Genomic DNA, 13700 nt, shown 5'->3' on the forward strand with positions numbered 1-13700 from the left:
TTACTCCCTCTCCTATGCGTTCTCCTTTCCCCGGTTTATTTTCCTTTTAGTTTCCTCCCTTAACTTCCACCACTTTTCCTTCCATGTGAATTTTGTCTTCTACCTTCAACACTCCTTGTCTTGTGTTGTTTTTTTCCTATTTCCTTTCACCGTTCCTGACATTTCTTCATCTTATGTCTTTCTTTTCTTTTGTCAAAGATTGTTTCTTTTATCAGTCTTTGTTCATTGAAAGTTGGTTTTATTTGTTTATACCTTTCGTTTACTTCGACTTATTTTAATTTATTTGACTTTCCACCTACCTTTATTCACTTCCATTATCATTTTTCCTTTTATTAATCTTAATTGGCACAGACAGTACTGAATAAAACAGGTTTTGTAGACTCTAACGAACAAGCTGTCATTAGAGTCTATAAAGCGTTCCGTAGCATGTTTTTGGATAAATGTTTGGGACTTTTTGGTTCACATTTCTATGCTCGTTTTCATCACAGTGGTCTGAGTGTTGATGTGGAGCAGGATCTCTTTTGGACTCTATGAGCTGCTTCATATGTCAAGCTATTTTAGAGCGGTCACATCTACACGTGCTGCTGCTCTTCTGCAACATTTGTTCCTGGAGTTTGACTTTGCTCGTGTTGATCCTGTGCTCAAGTATAATTGACTCCCAGGCATGAAAAAATGTGCAGAGATATTATATTACACTATTCAAAGTGCTGACACTGAGCTTTCCAAACAGCTTCAAATGAGCCTGTGCTTCTAACATAAGATATGATGAACTTATAAAACACAGCAAATTTGAACATTGTAATTTTCAAGTTTGTAAATTAGTTCAGACTAACTCTACCAACGACAGCAGCAAATGAATTATTACATTTAAAATTGTAAAAAGCTGGTGTATATCACCTGCAATCTGCTATTTTAGAAAGCTCCTTAAAAACAGTACAAGCTGATAAAACATAATCCATCCATCCATTTTCTCATGCCAATGCAGGTCTAGTTCCTGTTGGAGGCAGTCAAAACAGAGACAGACAGATCTCACAGCCACCTCCAGCTCTTCTGGAGGAACATCAATGCATTCCCAAACCAATCCAGAAATAAAGTCCCACCACTGTTCTGCATCTACCCTGCGATCTATTCTCAGTTGGAAATGCTTGTATCACATCACCAGGTGATGTGATGGTCAGATGACAAAACACCTCAACTGGCTCCTCTTGACGTGAAGGAGTAGCAGCTATACTCCGAGTCTCATCCTAATCACCAAGCTCCTCACCATATCTCTGAGACTAGAGACCAGATACCCTTTGAAGGAAGCTCATTACCACCACGTATATCATGTGAAATTAGCAGTAGAGAAATCAGTAGAGCTGTTGCTCTGTAAGACATTTTGCTTCTACTCGACCACCATCATAGTTTTCATGAGAAATGTAGATAAATGTGTTTATTCAAGTGTCTTTAGGTCATTAACTGTGGCTTTGTGGCATTTACATGAGAAGCTATTAAACTGATTGTAAAAATACATAAACAGGTTGGTCGTCTGCAAAGAAAATTTCACCTTACAGACAAACAGTCCACATGGAGTGCTTTTAAATGAATCACAGGAACTGGTTCATCTTTGAAGATTTATTGAAACTGCTGTTATATGATGATAATCAGAATGGACATATGTCGTTGACTAACCTTGCATAGGTTACAGACTATGCCTCAACAACAAATGACAAACGCTGTGCTCTCCAGTAAGAGCCTTTAAGATTAAAAAAGCAATAAAAGCAGAGTAAAACAGACGTATTGCGATGTTGATGACTGCGGAGTTCAAGGAGGATCTCAGCACCCCAGCAAAGGGGAAACAAGTACGTTTATCATATTATTTTGTAAATGATGACTTTTGCTTGAGACTAAGAGGGAACAGACTTACTTAAGCTAAATGTTAAGCCGAACATAATTCGTCCCAAAGTAACCAGCTGGAAATCTTTTTATGAGTTTCTAAAAAGACAAACAATCATTAGAGTGTTTGTTTAAGCAAAAATATATCTCCACCAGCATAAATTTATGTTAATGTTAAGTTCATGCAGTTCAGTCTTCACTCATCCATGCACCTTCTCTTTACACTGCAGTGCTGACAAAAACCATCAGCACATAATCACATTTTTTCCAAAAATCCTTGAAACACATTTACATACTTTTTATAATTCTGCATCATAAGAATCATTTTCACTTGCGTCATGGCTTTTTAAATATCACAAAAACCTACGGAACATGACATAAGACAGAGTTTCTCAACCCAAAATCTGTTGGGTTAACTGTTGCAAATTGTGATGTACATTTTCTCTTCATTTTGAAGGCTTAACTCACTTTTATGGTCAGAATATAATTTAAAATCAGTTATATATTTGAATTTTCAACGCTGAAAAATGCAATGGTGAACTTTCACAAGGAAGTTTCAATTTATGCCCTCTTCCAGATGATTACAGGCATCAACCCTTCATCAGCTATATAAGGTCATTCACTAAAAGTCATTCAAAGGTCAAGATTAATTATTAATTTTAATGTTGCAAAATTAAAACATAAACTATATTTATTTTTTTCATAACTGCTTCACCTATAATTTTCATTATGTTCTCCTTGAAGTTTCAATTTTAAAGAAAATTCCTTCTTCCATCTTAATTCAGTGGCAATAAAAAGCGTAAATATTGCTGAAAAATTCTCCAGAGATATTCAATTCAGAAAGAATCTTCACCACAAACCCCACAGATGTTGATATTTATCAATAATTAGTAAAGACTCTTAATGTCTGATTTTAATGGAATGGAAACAATCACAGTTGGTAATGTTCCAACAACTGATTTCTTGCTTCCTGCACTCTGTGTTTGCACAACACTTTCTGTAATAACTCAGTCTTAAATACACAGATACGGATATACGATCTCCTCAAGGTGGAGAAACTCTGCAGTGATGGCTTGAGTCAGCAGTCCGAATAATATTTGTAAAAAATCAAACATCCTGTAATGAAAACGCAGATAGAATAAAAATGATTGCGCTGCAGTTCATTTAATGTTGTCATCTGCAAATTAATTAATTGATCAGTTTGCGCATGGCAGCTGGAAGCTTCTTAAATAAATTATGTTTACAGTAGTTATAAAAACTGGACTTTAATTTGAAAGGAAACTTGTTTCTCTTCCTCGCTACTGCATAACCAAATGATAAAGGTTCTAAAAATAACTACACACTATAAAATCTCTCCAAACACATGAGCTTTAATCTAGAAAATGTTTGTGTACCATCCGTGTGTTTAGCTGCTCTGATGATGATTTGGTCCATTCGGGTGCAGATATGTCTCTAACTCTGGCCTGCGGTAAACAAGTATGAACAAACAGAATTTCAAACCACAAGAAGACGACCGATCACCCTGATGTTGGATGTCATCACAAATTTAAACAGCTGTTAAGAAAAAATATAGACATTTTGAATGTGATCCTTCCTTTAAAAACATGTGGAATTTGTAATTTTGCTCCCTAGAACATACTGCATGTTTAAAACGTAGCACCTTCGTTGCATGCATTAATTTTTCCATCAGACTGAAATGTTAATTAAAGGGATTTTTTTTCTTCGGCAGTTTATAAGACAAGCCTTAAAGGTAAAAGGATGATGACACACAGCCGAGACGCACAATAAACCTTCCTCCTGATGTTCCATCACTCACAGCAGCAATAAATTTAAAGCTTCAGGAAGCACAAGAGTCCCAAATGAAGCTGTGCTCTGTGCCAGAAGTTAATCTTAAAATAAGAATTTTGGAAATCAGTAACTGTGACACAAAATACAAACATTTATGCATCAAGAAAACATATTTTTCTTATCAGTATCGTGTAGCAATAAGACAACTTCTCGACAAAAAGAGATCAAATAATAATTTGAATCTAATTCTAATCATAGGCAGGGCTGAAAATAGATGTTTTTTTTGTTTGTTGAGTGCAAAAGAGAGACTCCAGTTTGCTTGTGATAAAAATGCTGGAGCACGCAAGAAGGCTCTTTTATCACCATGATGTCAAATCAGATCATTAACACGTTTTCTTGTCAGCAACATCTCAGAGTTGCAGGGAGACACTTCTGTAAACGCTTCTTGTAATGTATAATTCTGCACACAACAAGACTTCTCTCAGTTTATCCATAAACAATTATTGTGCTTGTATACATCGTGCTAAGCTGAAACTGTTCATGTGCATGAATAAATTAGAATAATTCTCTCTCACACACAAACACACTTTGTGCACGGATTATTAGTGTCTAATAGCGATTCATTTTTAAATTCATCTTTCAGGTGTAAACTTTTATCTTCATATCATCCCCAGCCTGGAATTTGTCCAAACTGTTTTGGTATGAACGATATTATTGCATGCAAAATTAGACTCATTTTAATTTCTGCATCTTATGGAAAAAGTTACCTGAAAATACCACCATGCATGTTTCAGATTATGTAGTCTTTTTCACATTAATAATAGTTTGTGTTTTCAAGGTTAATAGCCAAGAAAGCATAAATATAATCTTGTGTGTTGCGTTTAACTTCATTTTGTGACTAAGTGCAGACTGATGAGTAAAATATGGCACCACATATACATTTTCCTACAATAATAATTAAAACATGGTGGTTACATAAATAAATAATTAATTGATTAACTTGAACTCTCTGTTTAGTGTTTTTAGTGATTAATGTTGTCGGTCCCAGGTCCAGTCTGCACATGCCCACACAGACTTGAGTGAAAACAGCTGTGTGGGTGGCTGCAGAGGACTCCTCGGGTCACTGCTGCTCTGACTCTGAGGTTCAGCTTCAAATGTAACAGCAGCCTGAAAGTCTGCAGGTGTTTTTATCTGAAGTGAGGTTCAGGATCAAAATCCAGTATTTTTATCCTTGATATTTTCCCACCAGAGAAACCTGATAACATTCATGTTCGTATTTCTGTGAAATAGACATGAGTCAGAATCTCGTTATAGTGACCACAGCAGAGCGGGCCAGCCTTACAAACTGAATAAAAAACACCGGCACAGTACTGGAAAAGTTGTGGCAGTACCTTCTAAAAGTTAAGGAAAGTTCAGGGGCGAGGCTTCCCACGCCAAGAACCTGTGATTGGACAGTTATTAATGACATTTTAAGCCTTGTCTCAAATCACTTCGAGTGAGTTATAAACGCTCCCAGCTGACCAAAAATGAAGCCTGTGTTTCCTCTGATGTCCACATGGTACAGTTGATATTTTATAAGTGTGTGTGTGTGTGTCTGTGTCCTGATCCTTTCCCTCTAGTGTGCCCTCACAGTCATGTTGTTGACTGGATGGATTTTTGGACACTTGGATGCAGTCTAAAACATTTTGTAACACTAAAAGTGATGATTAATCACTTACACCTGTTAATGTCACTAAAAATTTACCATGTGGAATTAAAGTCAATGTTTTAACAGAAAAAAATATCACAGCAGTCTTCCCTGACACAGGCAGGTTCTCCCCTGTACGAACAGCAGTGCCATTTTGCTGGCGTGCTAAGTGACTAACGCCCATGGTAATGTTCAGACGCTCTGCAGAGGAAACACTGAGGTCAGATCCACCATCATCCACACACAGGCAGAGGCTTTTTTCCTTTCACTCAGGACAAGTAAAAGGCATCACAAACACAGCAGTGACTAGAGGCAGGTGAAGGTGTTACAGATCGATGACAGAAGTATCGTTCTCTGCAATTTTTACTCTTTCCAAGGACTCTGGTCAAATCTCCAGCAGTTTTTGGTCCCCGGCATCAGAAGGTGGCAGTGTTCTGCTGTTCTGTTCAGTTCATAGGCTCCCTAACTTCATCGAGGACGCCCACGCCATGTTTGTATTCACAGATTGCCAATAATTGTTAGATTTTTAAGAAATTTCTCTGAAAGTGAGGTACTTTTTTTGGTGAAACCACAAAATCTGCATTTTGCGCTAAAACCCAGGTACACTTGTAAAATCTAAAAAATGTGACATAATTGAGAAAGAGCTTTGTAATAAATAGAAATCATCACCTGTTTTACATGGCAGTTTTTGTAAAGGCAGGAAATGTATGACTTTAGATTTCAAAGGTGTACCTAACAAAGTGGTCTTTGAGCTGTCACTTTTTTGACTTTTCTTCCAAATTAATTTTAGTTCTTTAAAAAAAGTGAGAATAATGAGCCATAATTAGCACCAGTTATTGATCACATGCTATTTTAAATGTATTTTTCTGTGTCGTTTCTGTGGCTATTTAAAAATGTTTGTTACCTTAATCAGTGTATACAGTTCTGTGCATTTAGCTGGTATAAATAAGAAACTAATTTCATTAGTTTCATGTGTCTGAATAGGTATTTTGCTCCCTTAGCAGCTCATTGAAGTGCCTTCTTTTAGCATTCATGTGAAGAATTAAAGGAAGAACTGATGTTAAGTCATTTAAAGGTTAAGGCAGCAGGAAGAACTTTAGTGGTGCTCGGCTTTTATTCTCGAACGCTCGGAGCTCGAGTGGAGGGTTAAACACCACCTCAGTGTTTGGATGATGGTGGATGAGGGTGCTGTTATAATCCCTCTTTGCTGTGCACAGAGGAGGGTACCTACATCCAACCAAAGCCTATCCAGACTTCAGCAGCAGAGTCCAGACTACTAATTTAAACCTGAAGCTTATGTGCTCTGACATGGGCACAGATCAGATCACAGTCTGTAGGAACCTTCAGACAACATGCGAACTACGACACTATGACAGAGGAACCCTCACCGCAGGGTTTAGCTCTTCGCTGCTCTTTCTCTGCTCATCACACCTCATCACCCGATCACCGATTGCCTCTTTCCTCATATCTATTGTAAGTCACTCTGTCAATCACTCTATAATATCCCTCTTCATACACCTATGCACAGATGTACTGCACCAGCATGAGGGTCACCATCCTCAAACTGTCGGCCTTGGTTTGTGACCGTTTCCTTCATGACTTTCTATTAAATCGAGCTGTTTGACCTTTCTGTCCTGTTCTAATTGAACCAGCTGAGCAGCTCCTGTCCTTCAACAGTCACTCCATCTGAACATCCAACACATCACCTCCATGTTACTTTTCTAATGGGTAATATCTGGAAGGTCTGAGTATCCGTGTGGTATACATACCACCAAACTCCAAATGTACCAAAAATAAGGAAATCTTAAATGATCCATATTTGAACTTTCCTGCACGAATGCTGTGTGTCATCATCCCAGAAAGCTTTTCTTTGTGTGTTTTAGGCCCAGGAATCAGGACTAAATTCTGAACATGTGGGTTCATCTGTGTTTAGTTCCATATGTGCAGGGAGCAGTGCATCTTTATGGCAGGAGAAGCTGCACACAGTAAGCTCTTTGATTTTCTCTTGGAACGGGAGGCACTTCAGTCAATTTTAGAACGAGAAGGGCTTCAAGGCACTAAGACGCTAATTATAGATATATCTACGAAATTTGCTAAATATTACTGCTTTCCTTCTTGGGGTCATAAATCACATGAAATGATCCCATGCACTCCAAGATCAAAGCTTTAAACAAATGAAAACGGAGGATGGAATTTATGAGATCTTTTTTTTTAGAGATCATCAGCTATATCTCATTTTTTTTCTTAATTTGTTTTTCTTTTCTTCTTTTTTAGGAGATTTGTTCCCTCCGACAGTTTAGCTCCATCATGCACCAAATTCTGTCTTTAGCGCGACAATAATGAGAACACACATCATCATCATCGTCATCCTCCACCTCCCCAGGTCCCTCCCAACTGCAAGCAATTTAATACTGACGTCATGCATTGAATATACGTAGCTATACCATAGCTAATTAGGCCATAATGCTTTAGTATTTTGACATGCCATAATCTTCAAAAGAAGAAGAGTTCCTGTTCCCTTAAACATTCAACACTTAAATGCTCTGAAACAACTGAAATGATAAGAATAAGCAGCCAGTGCACTTTTGGTGAAAACAAATGAGAGAAAAAATCCAGGAGCGGGAGATGGAGCTCGACGCACAGAAGAATGTAGAAATAAAATGAGGTAACGTCTTGTGCATGCCGATATAAGAGAGAAGAGAGTCTCCACATGCTTCTATATAAAGGAGTGTTGCATGGCATCATACAGGGAACCTCCAGCCGACCCATAGCAGCAGCAGCGATGCACGTAATCCTTCACAAGGCTCGGCACGCTTCCTGTTTATCTCTGATAAGGTGCCTGAAAAGCCGGGGTCTACATCCGGCGTCGCATTTTCCAAACTTTCCCTGGATGTGCCGCAGAAAGACACACCTGAAATAATCCACGCAGAAAGCGTTTCTTCAGGGAGGAAATCGTTCTTCGAATCTCAGTTGGGCTTTAATTATTTTTTTCTGTTCCTTTTTTTTCCTGAAAGTTCGGTCTGTTGCACAAAACTTGGCAGGTGTCGGGAAGACATTTGATTCATTATTGTACAATTAGTCATTTCTACTATTAAATTCACAATATATGCCTTGCATATGTCATTGTCTTAGCTTGCTTTTGATAGTTTCTGAATCTTTTCTGTTACTTTTAAACCTACATTTGATCCATTTTTTTCTGTGGCGTAATATCTCTTTGTCAAACAGTGCAGCACAGATAAAAGTTGTATTGCTTTGCTCTAAAGTTTTTCTTTTAATTCATCCTAAATTAAATCGTAATTATGAAAGGATTCTAAGAAGATATTACCGTAATAACTCTGATAAAGGTGCACTCCATCAGGTGAGTGTTTCCCTTCCAAAAGGATGCGTTTTCTTTTTACACTGAGTTGGAAGAATGGTTAAAAGTGATATAAAACAGGAAGAAGAAATACTCTTACTTTTCCATCTCTAGTTTGGGACAAAACACTGCATTTCCCAGGATGCAATGTGGGTATCTGTTTTACAGCCTTTTCATATCTTTAAAATTCACAGGTCCAGTTTTTACCACAAAATTTAGTGTAGATAAACTGACAAGTTGAGACATTTAAACTAACTTCTGAGACTGTATGTAAAAGATGGATGTAGCCAGTGTGACGATGGCACGCTTTGTTTTGTGAAGCCTCGTTTGAAGCCAGTTTGGAATCTGAACATGAAGCATGAGATCTGGGATGAATGAGGAACCGAGGGACATGCTCAGACAGTCACGAGGAAGCTCTGTTCTAGCTCCGCCCCTCTTTTATCGTCCCATATGACTCGAACAGGACCGTAATTTCCAAAGTGTTTTAATCAGTAAGACGTGAAACTAGCAACTGAGAGCATAAACTCATCAGGAAAATATTGCTGAACTGAGAAGTCAGGTAAGCAGTAGGCTCATTTTCTCATAGACTTCTCAAAGAGTGGTCATCCGCTGCAGAAGAAGGAATGTAGGTTTAAGCCACCTCAGCACTAGCTTCACTCTTTATACCTTTCATCCATATTTTTATATACAGTCTATGGAAATCCTTGACCAAAAGTAAAATTAGCAAAGCTTCCATTTAATGTTTAGACCATTAGAAAATCGAAGGGTGCAAGTTACTAAACTTTGTCAATAATTTCTCAAATGTTTCCCCGAACCTGCAGATTTTTGTACTATTGCCAAACAAATGTTTTTCTCTTTTTTTTTTCTTTTTTTTTAATAATTTGACCACATGTGCATTAAAGTCTCCACAAATGTCTGAATGAATCAATGCAAAGATGAGAATAAAATGCACCAATGGATATAAAGCATCCAGATATTTCTACAATATTTACAGCGGTGGTCGCATGCCGCCTCACACGTCAGTGAGCAGCTTGCCCTTGTTAACACAGTTCTGGCTGGGAGCTGTGCAGTTGGCAGTCCTAAGGTTAGCTTCCCTGAAGTTGTCAATGCTGTTGTTTAAGTCCTCGTCTATCTCCATGTACTCCGACTTGCTGACCACTGAGGAGCTGCGGCGACTCGAGTTGGTGTCTGACGCCAAGTTCTGGTTGCTGACGTTGAGCAGCTGGGCCTGCTCCTCACCCTCCGTCTCCCGGTGGTAAAAGTAGTTGAAGTTGGACACGATGACTGGCACCGGCAGCGCGATGGTTAACACTCCGGCTATGGCGCAAAGCGAGCCGACAATCTTCCCTCCGATGGTCACAGGGTACATGTCCCCATAGCCGACTGTTGTCATCGACACCACAGCCCACCAAAAAGCATCTGGGATGCTGGAGAAGAACGAGTCCTTCTCCTCAGCCTCCGCAAAGTAGACAGCGCTGGAAAACAAAATCACGCCAATGAAAAGGAAGAAAATGAGCAAGCCCAGCTCCCGCATGCTGGCCTTTAGAGTTTGCCCCAGAATTTGGAGTCCCTTGGAGTGTCGGGACAATTTAAAGATCCTGAACACCCTCACCAGACGGATTACCCTGAGAATGGCTAAAGATGTGGCCTGCTCCCCACCACCCTTACCCTCCCTGTTTTCTTGGTCGTCGGCCAGCTCTGTGCCAAGAGTGATGAAATACGGGATTATAGCCACAATATCGATAGAGTTCATCATGTTTTTGAAGAACGCTGCCTTGCTGGGGCAGGCAAAGAACCGAACTATCAACTCAAAGGAAAACCAGATAATGCAGAGCGTCTCCACCACAAAGAAAGGGTCTGTGAGGACGCTTGCTTTGTAGTACATGGTGGTGTTGCCGACCATGCGAATCCGGTCGTTGGGATCCTCCTTCAGCTCTGGTAATGTCTCCAAGCAAAAAATTACAATTGAAATAAGAATGACCATCACCGAGACAATGGCGATACCCCGAGCTGGCCCCGAGCTCTCTGGGTGCTCGAAGAGGAGCCAGATCTGCCGCTGGAACTCGTTCTCAGGCAAAGGTCGCTCTTCCTCCCGAATAAACCCCTCATCCTCCCGAAACTTCTCCATTGCCTCAGCACCGAGTTCATAAAACTTTATCTCCTCTGAGAACATATCCAGCGGCACGTTGACCGGCCTCCTCAGCCGTCCTCCTGACTGGTAATAGTACAAGATGGCGTCAAAACTCGGGCGATTCCGGTCAAAGAAGTACTCGTTTCGAAGGGGGTCAAAGTAGCGCATCCTCTTCTTAGGGTTCCCCAGTAGGGTTTCCGGGAACTGGGCGAGGGTTTTCAGCTGGGTCTCGAAGCGCAGCCCTGAGATGTTGATAACCACCCGCTCACAGCAGTCATGGTTGTCGTGGTCATCATCAGGCGGGTAGGGGTCCTGCGGGTGACCCGGCAGGGTGGAAGTCTCGTCCATGTTTTCTGTGGACACCACAGTCATCCTTCCTGGCGGGTGGAGGAGAGAAAGAGGAAGTTTAGGTGTAGAGGAGAGAAGGAGGCGGTAGGCTGGAGTGGAGAAGCTCCTACTGCGGCCAGGAGCTGTGGAGAACCTCCCTCTCCATCATCATCATCATCCTCAGCACTATCGCCATCACATCTCTTTTTTCTCACCTGAAAGATAGAAAAAATGACATGCCGTCACTCAAACATGGTTTTATTTCACCACAGACATGTTTCATTGGCTGGAGAGCTTCCTGTTGTTGAGAGGGAAGAAAAAAAAATCCTGCAGCACCTCCAGAAGCCGCGCTGCATCTGCTGTAATTTTACCGCATACATCAGTACTCGAGTTTGCAGCCCCACTGCGCACATCACTCAACCTTCAGCCACGAAAAGCTTTTCACCTTCACACCAGCACACAGTTTCAACCCGAATCCAAGTGATGAAGATGACACATAAAACCCACCTGAGCAGAGCTGGAGAGCAGCAGATGGAGATCCTGTGCACCTTCCCCAGCCACCCGCCACAACCTGGGGTTTAATATCGCTTTACAGTAGCTCTGAAATATTAATAGACTATGTTGTCTTGGTCAACATCCGTATCCTCTTGGTGTAGGTTTTCAGCGTCGATTGGAGAAGCCCGCAGAGAGAGGAGGAGGAGGAGAAAGAAGAGAAGGAGTAGGCTTCAGACAGCAAAAATCCTGACTGACAATTTCTTAAAATCATGCTGGAAAAAAGATAGAACTCCCAAGAAGAGCTGGCTCTCAGTCTGAAGGGGAGGACTGGGAGGACTTGGCACTGCAGCAGCATCCGCACTCAGAGACTCGTGATTTTCTCTGCGGTAAAAACGGTTAAAAAAAAAATCCGAGGCTTTGAAGGAAAACCGGCTCAGGAGAGAGTCCGCGTCCGGGAATTTGGAAGCATATTGCAGGATTTCATGAGGAGAAAGACAGAGAGAGGGAGAGGGAGAAAATAAGTGAGCGACAGAGGGAGGGAGGGGAGTGAGGAAGAGGAGGAGGGGGGGTTCGACGCAGTGCAGACAGACTGTAAAAGCCAGCAGGTGCTCCGGTACTGAATGTGCGCACAAACGGAGAGTCGTGCAGCAGGTCGAGCTGAGCTGCTCGGCCCCTGTCCGTCAAGTTCCGCTAAAATCCACATGAAGGATCCGCGGACACGCGCCCCACAACGGCAGGAACGAGAGCGAAAGAAGCGCACTGCATCATGGGTTATGTAACCAGTTCGACGTGTTTGTGCTGCAGGTGTCTCACAGCGAGCAGGTCTCAGGTTTGACTGCAGGAATCTGCAGAGGATCAAACTGGCCTCTGTAATTGGCTGCTGAGCAGTTTGCGACAGTCAGACCTGCATGCTGGTGTAAATACCTCCGTGTTGCTATGGAGACAGAGAAAAATCAGCAGACTTCATCTGCTCTGACTGTGTAACAGAGAAAAATCAAGAATAAAAAAAACAACTTTATTTAAACACGCAGAGAGCCTCATACATGAGAAGAAATATAATTATCACCATCAGGTATGGAAGCTCATTAATGCCAAGAAAAGAAACTCACCAACAAAGTGGAATGAATTACAAAAACAAAATCCAGGGGGGAAAAAAGTAAAAGCATCCTGAATTTTATTTCAAAGATCGAAAATACAAAAGAATTTATTCATCATATATTTACAGTCAACATCTAAATTACTTGAAACAAACTGTTCTGGCAGCTAAAATGACAGAGACCCTCAAAAATATTTAGCTTACAGAAAACAATGGAAAACTTGCCAATGATCAACTTAAAGGCTATTGTGTTAAAAACTAAGAGTCAGATTAATAAAATAATTTGACTATTAAAATATGTTAACCCTCTGGGGTCGCTGGGTCGCCGTCAAAATCACATGACCAATTTAAGACGACACAGCTACAAGATGCAGTAAGTCAGAGTCTCCATTTCAACTTGGGTCGAAAGTGCAGACTTCAAACTACATACCAGTTTTTGAATTGTGTCGATGGGCCACGTAAAACCAGAGTTGTGATAAAAAAATACACACGATGTGTAAACAGTGGCGTTTACAGCGGGAAGGACTGTAAAAACGGCGTTTTCTACAGACAGCGCTAGCAAACACTCTCCGCTTGCGAGTGAAAAGAAAAAAGAAAAAACACCCCTTCCCTGTTGGTGTTAGATTTTACCATGTCAGTCAATCAAAAAAATGATATGGCAAACATGTGACATTTGGTTGTTTAGGGAGAAGGGGAAGTTTTTAGGAGTGACACCCGCGACAGAAAGCAGGCGAGCGAAAGACAGAGAGAGCTAGTATTCATATGTGAGACATTAGTGACGTTTAGCATGTTTGGAGGCTGTAGTTAGTTTGTTGTGTAGTTATTGTTTTGTATTGTGTGTCAGTTAGACTGCTGAATTTCATATTTGCTCTAAAAAAGCCGTGAAAAGGCAGATTCCAGTGTAAACGCTGTTCCCACATGGAAAACTGGACTGATGCACCTCCTG

At 40.7% G+C, this 13700-nt stretch overlaps 1 protein-coding gene across 1 annotated transcript; it reads right to left on the reverse strand.

Annotated features, from left to right (window-relative positions):
• Window positions 1–1599: 1599 nt before the first annotated feature.
• On the reverse strand, window positions 1600–12802 carry kcna1b (potassium voltage-gated channel, shaker-related subfamily, member 1b). The gene is made up of 2 exons (XM_085251899.1): window positions 11671–12802; window positions 1600–11378 (listed from the first exon to the last, which is right to left on the reverse strand). Exon 2 carries the CDS (start codon window positions 11206–11208, stop codon window positions 9718–9720), a length of 1491 nt encoding a protein of 496 aa, XP_085108025.1. The 5' UTR covers window positions 11209–11378; window positions 11671–12802; the 3' UTR covers window positions 1600–9717.
• Between the last annotated feature and the right edge of the window lie 898 nt (window positions 12803–13700).

This window comes from Mchenga conophoros, linkage group LG17, assembly GCF_057382185.1.
Source record: "Mchenga conophoros isolate Kocher_MC1m ecotype Shallow Benthic linkage group LG17, M_conophoros_male_GT1.1, whole genome shotgun sequence".
Lineage (NCBI taxonomy): Eukaryota > Metazoa > Chordata > Actinopteri > Cichliformes > Cichlidae > Mchenga > Mchenga conophoros.

Excerpts from the sequence above, each read along its gene's own strand:
- kcna1b (XM_085251899.1), bottom strand. The coding sequence starts at position 11,208 with ATGACTGTGGTGTCCACAGAAAACATGGACGAGACTTCCACCCTGCCG.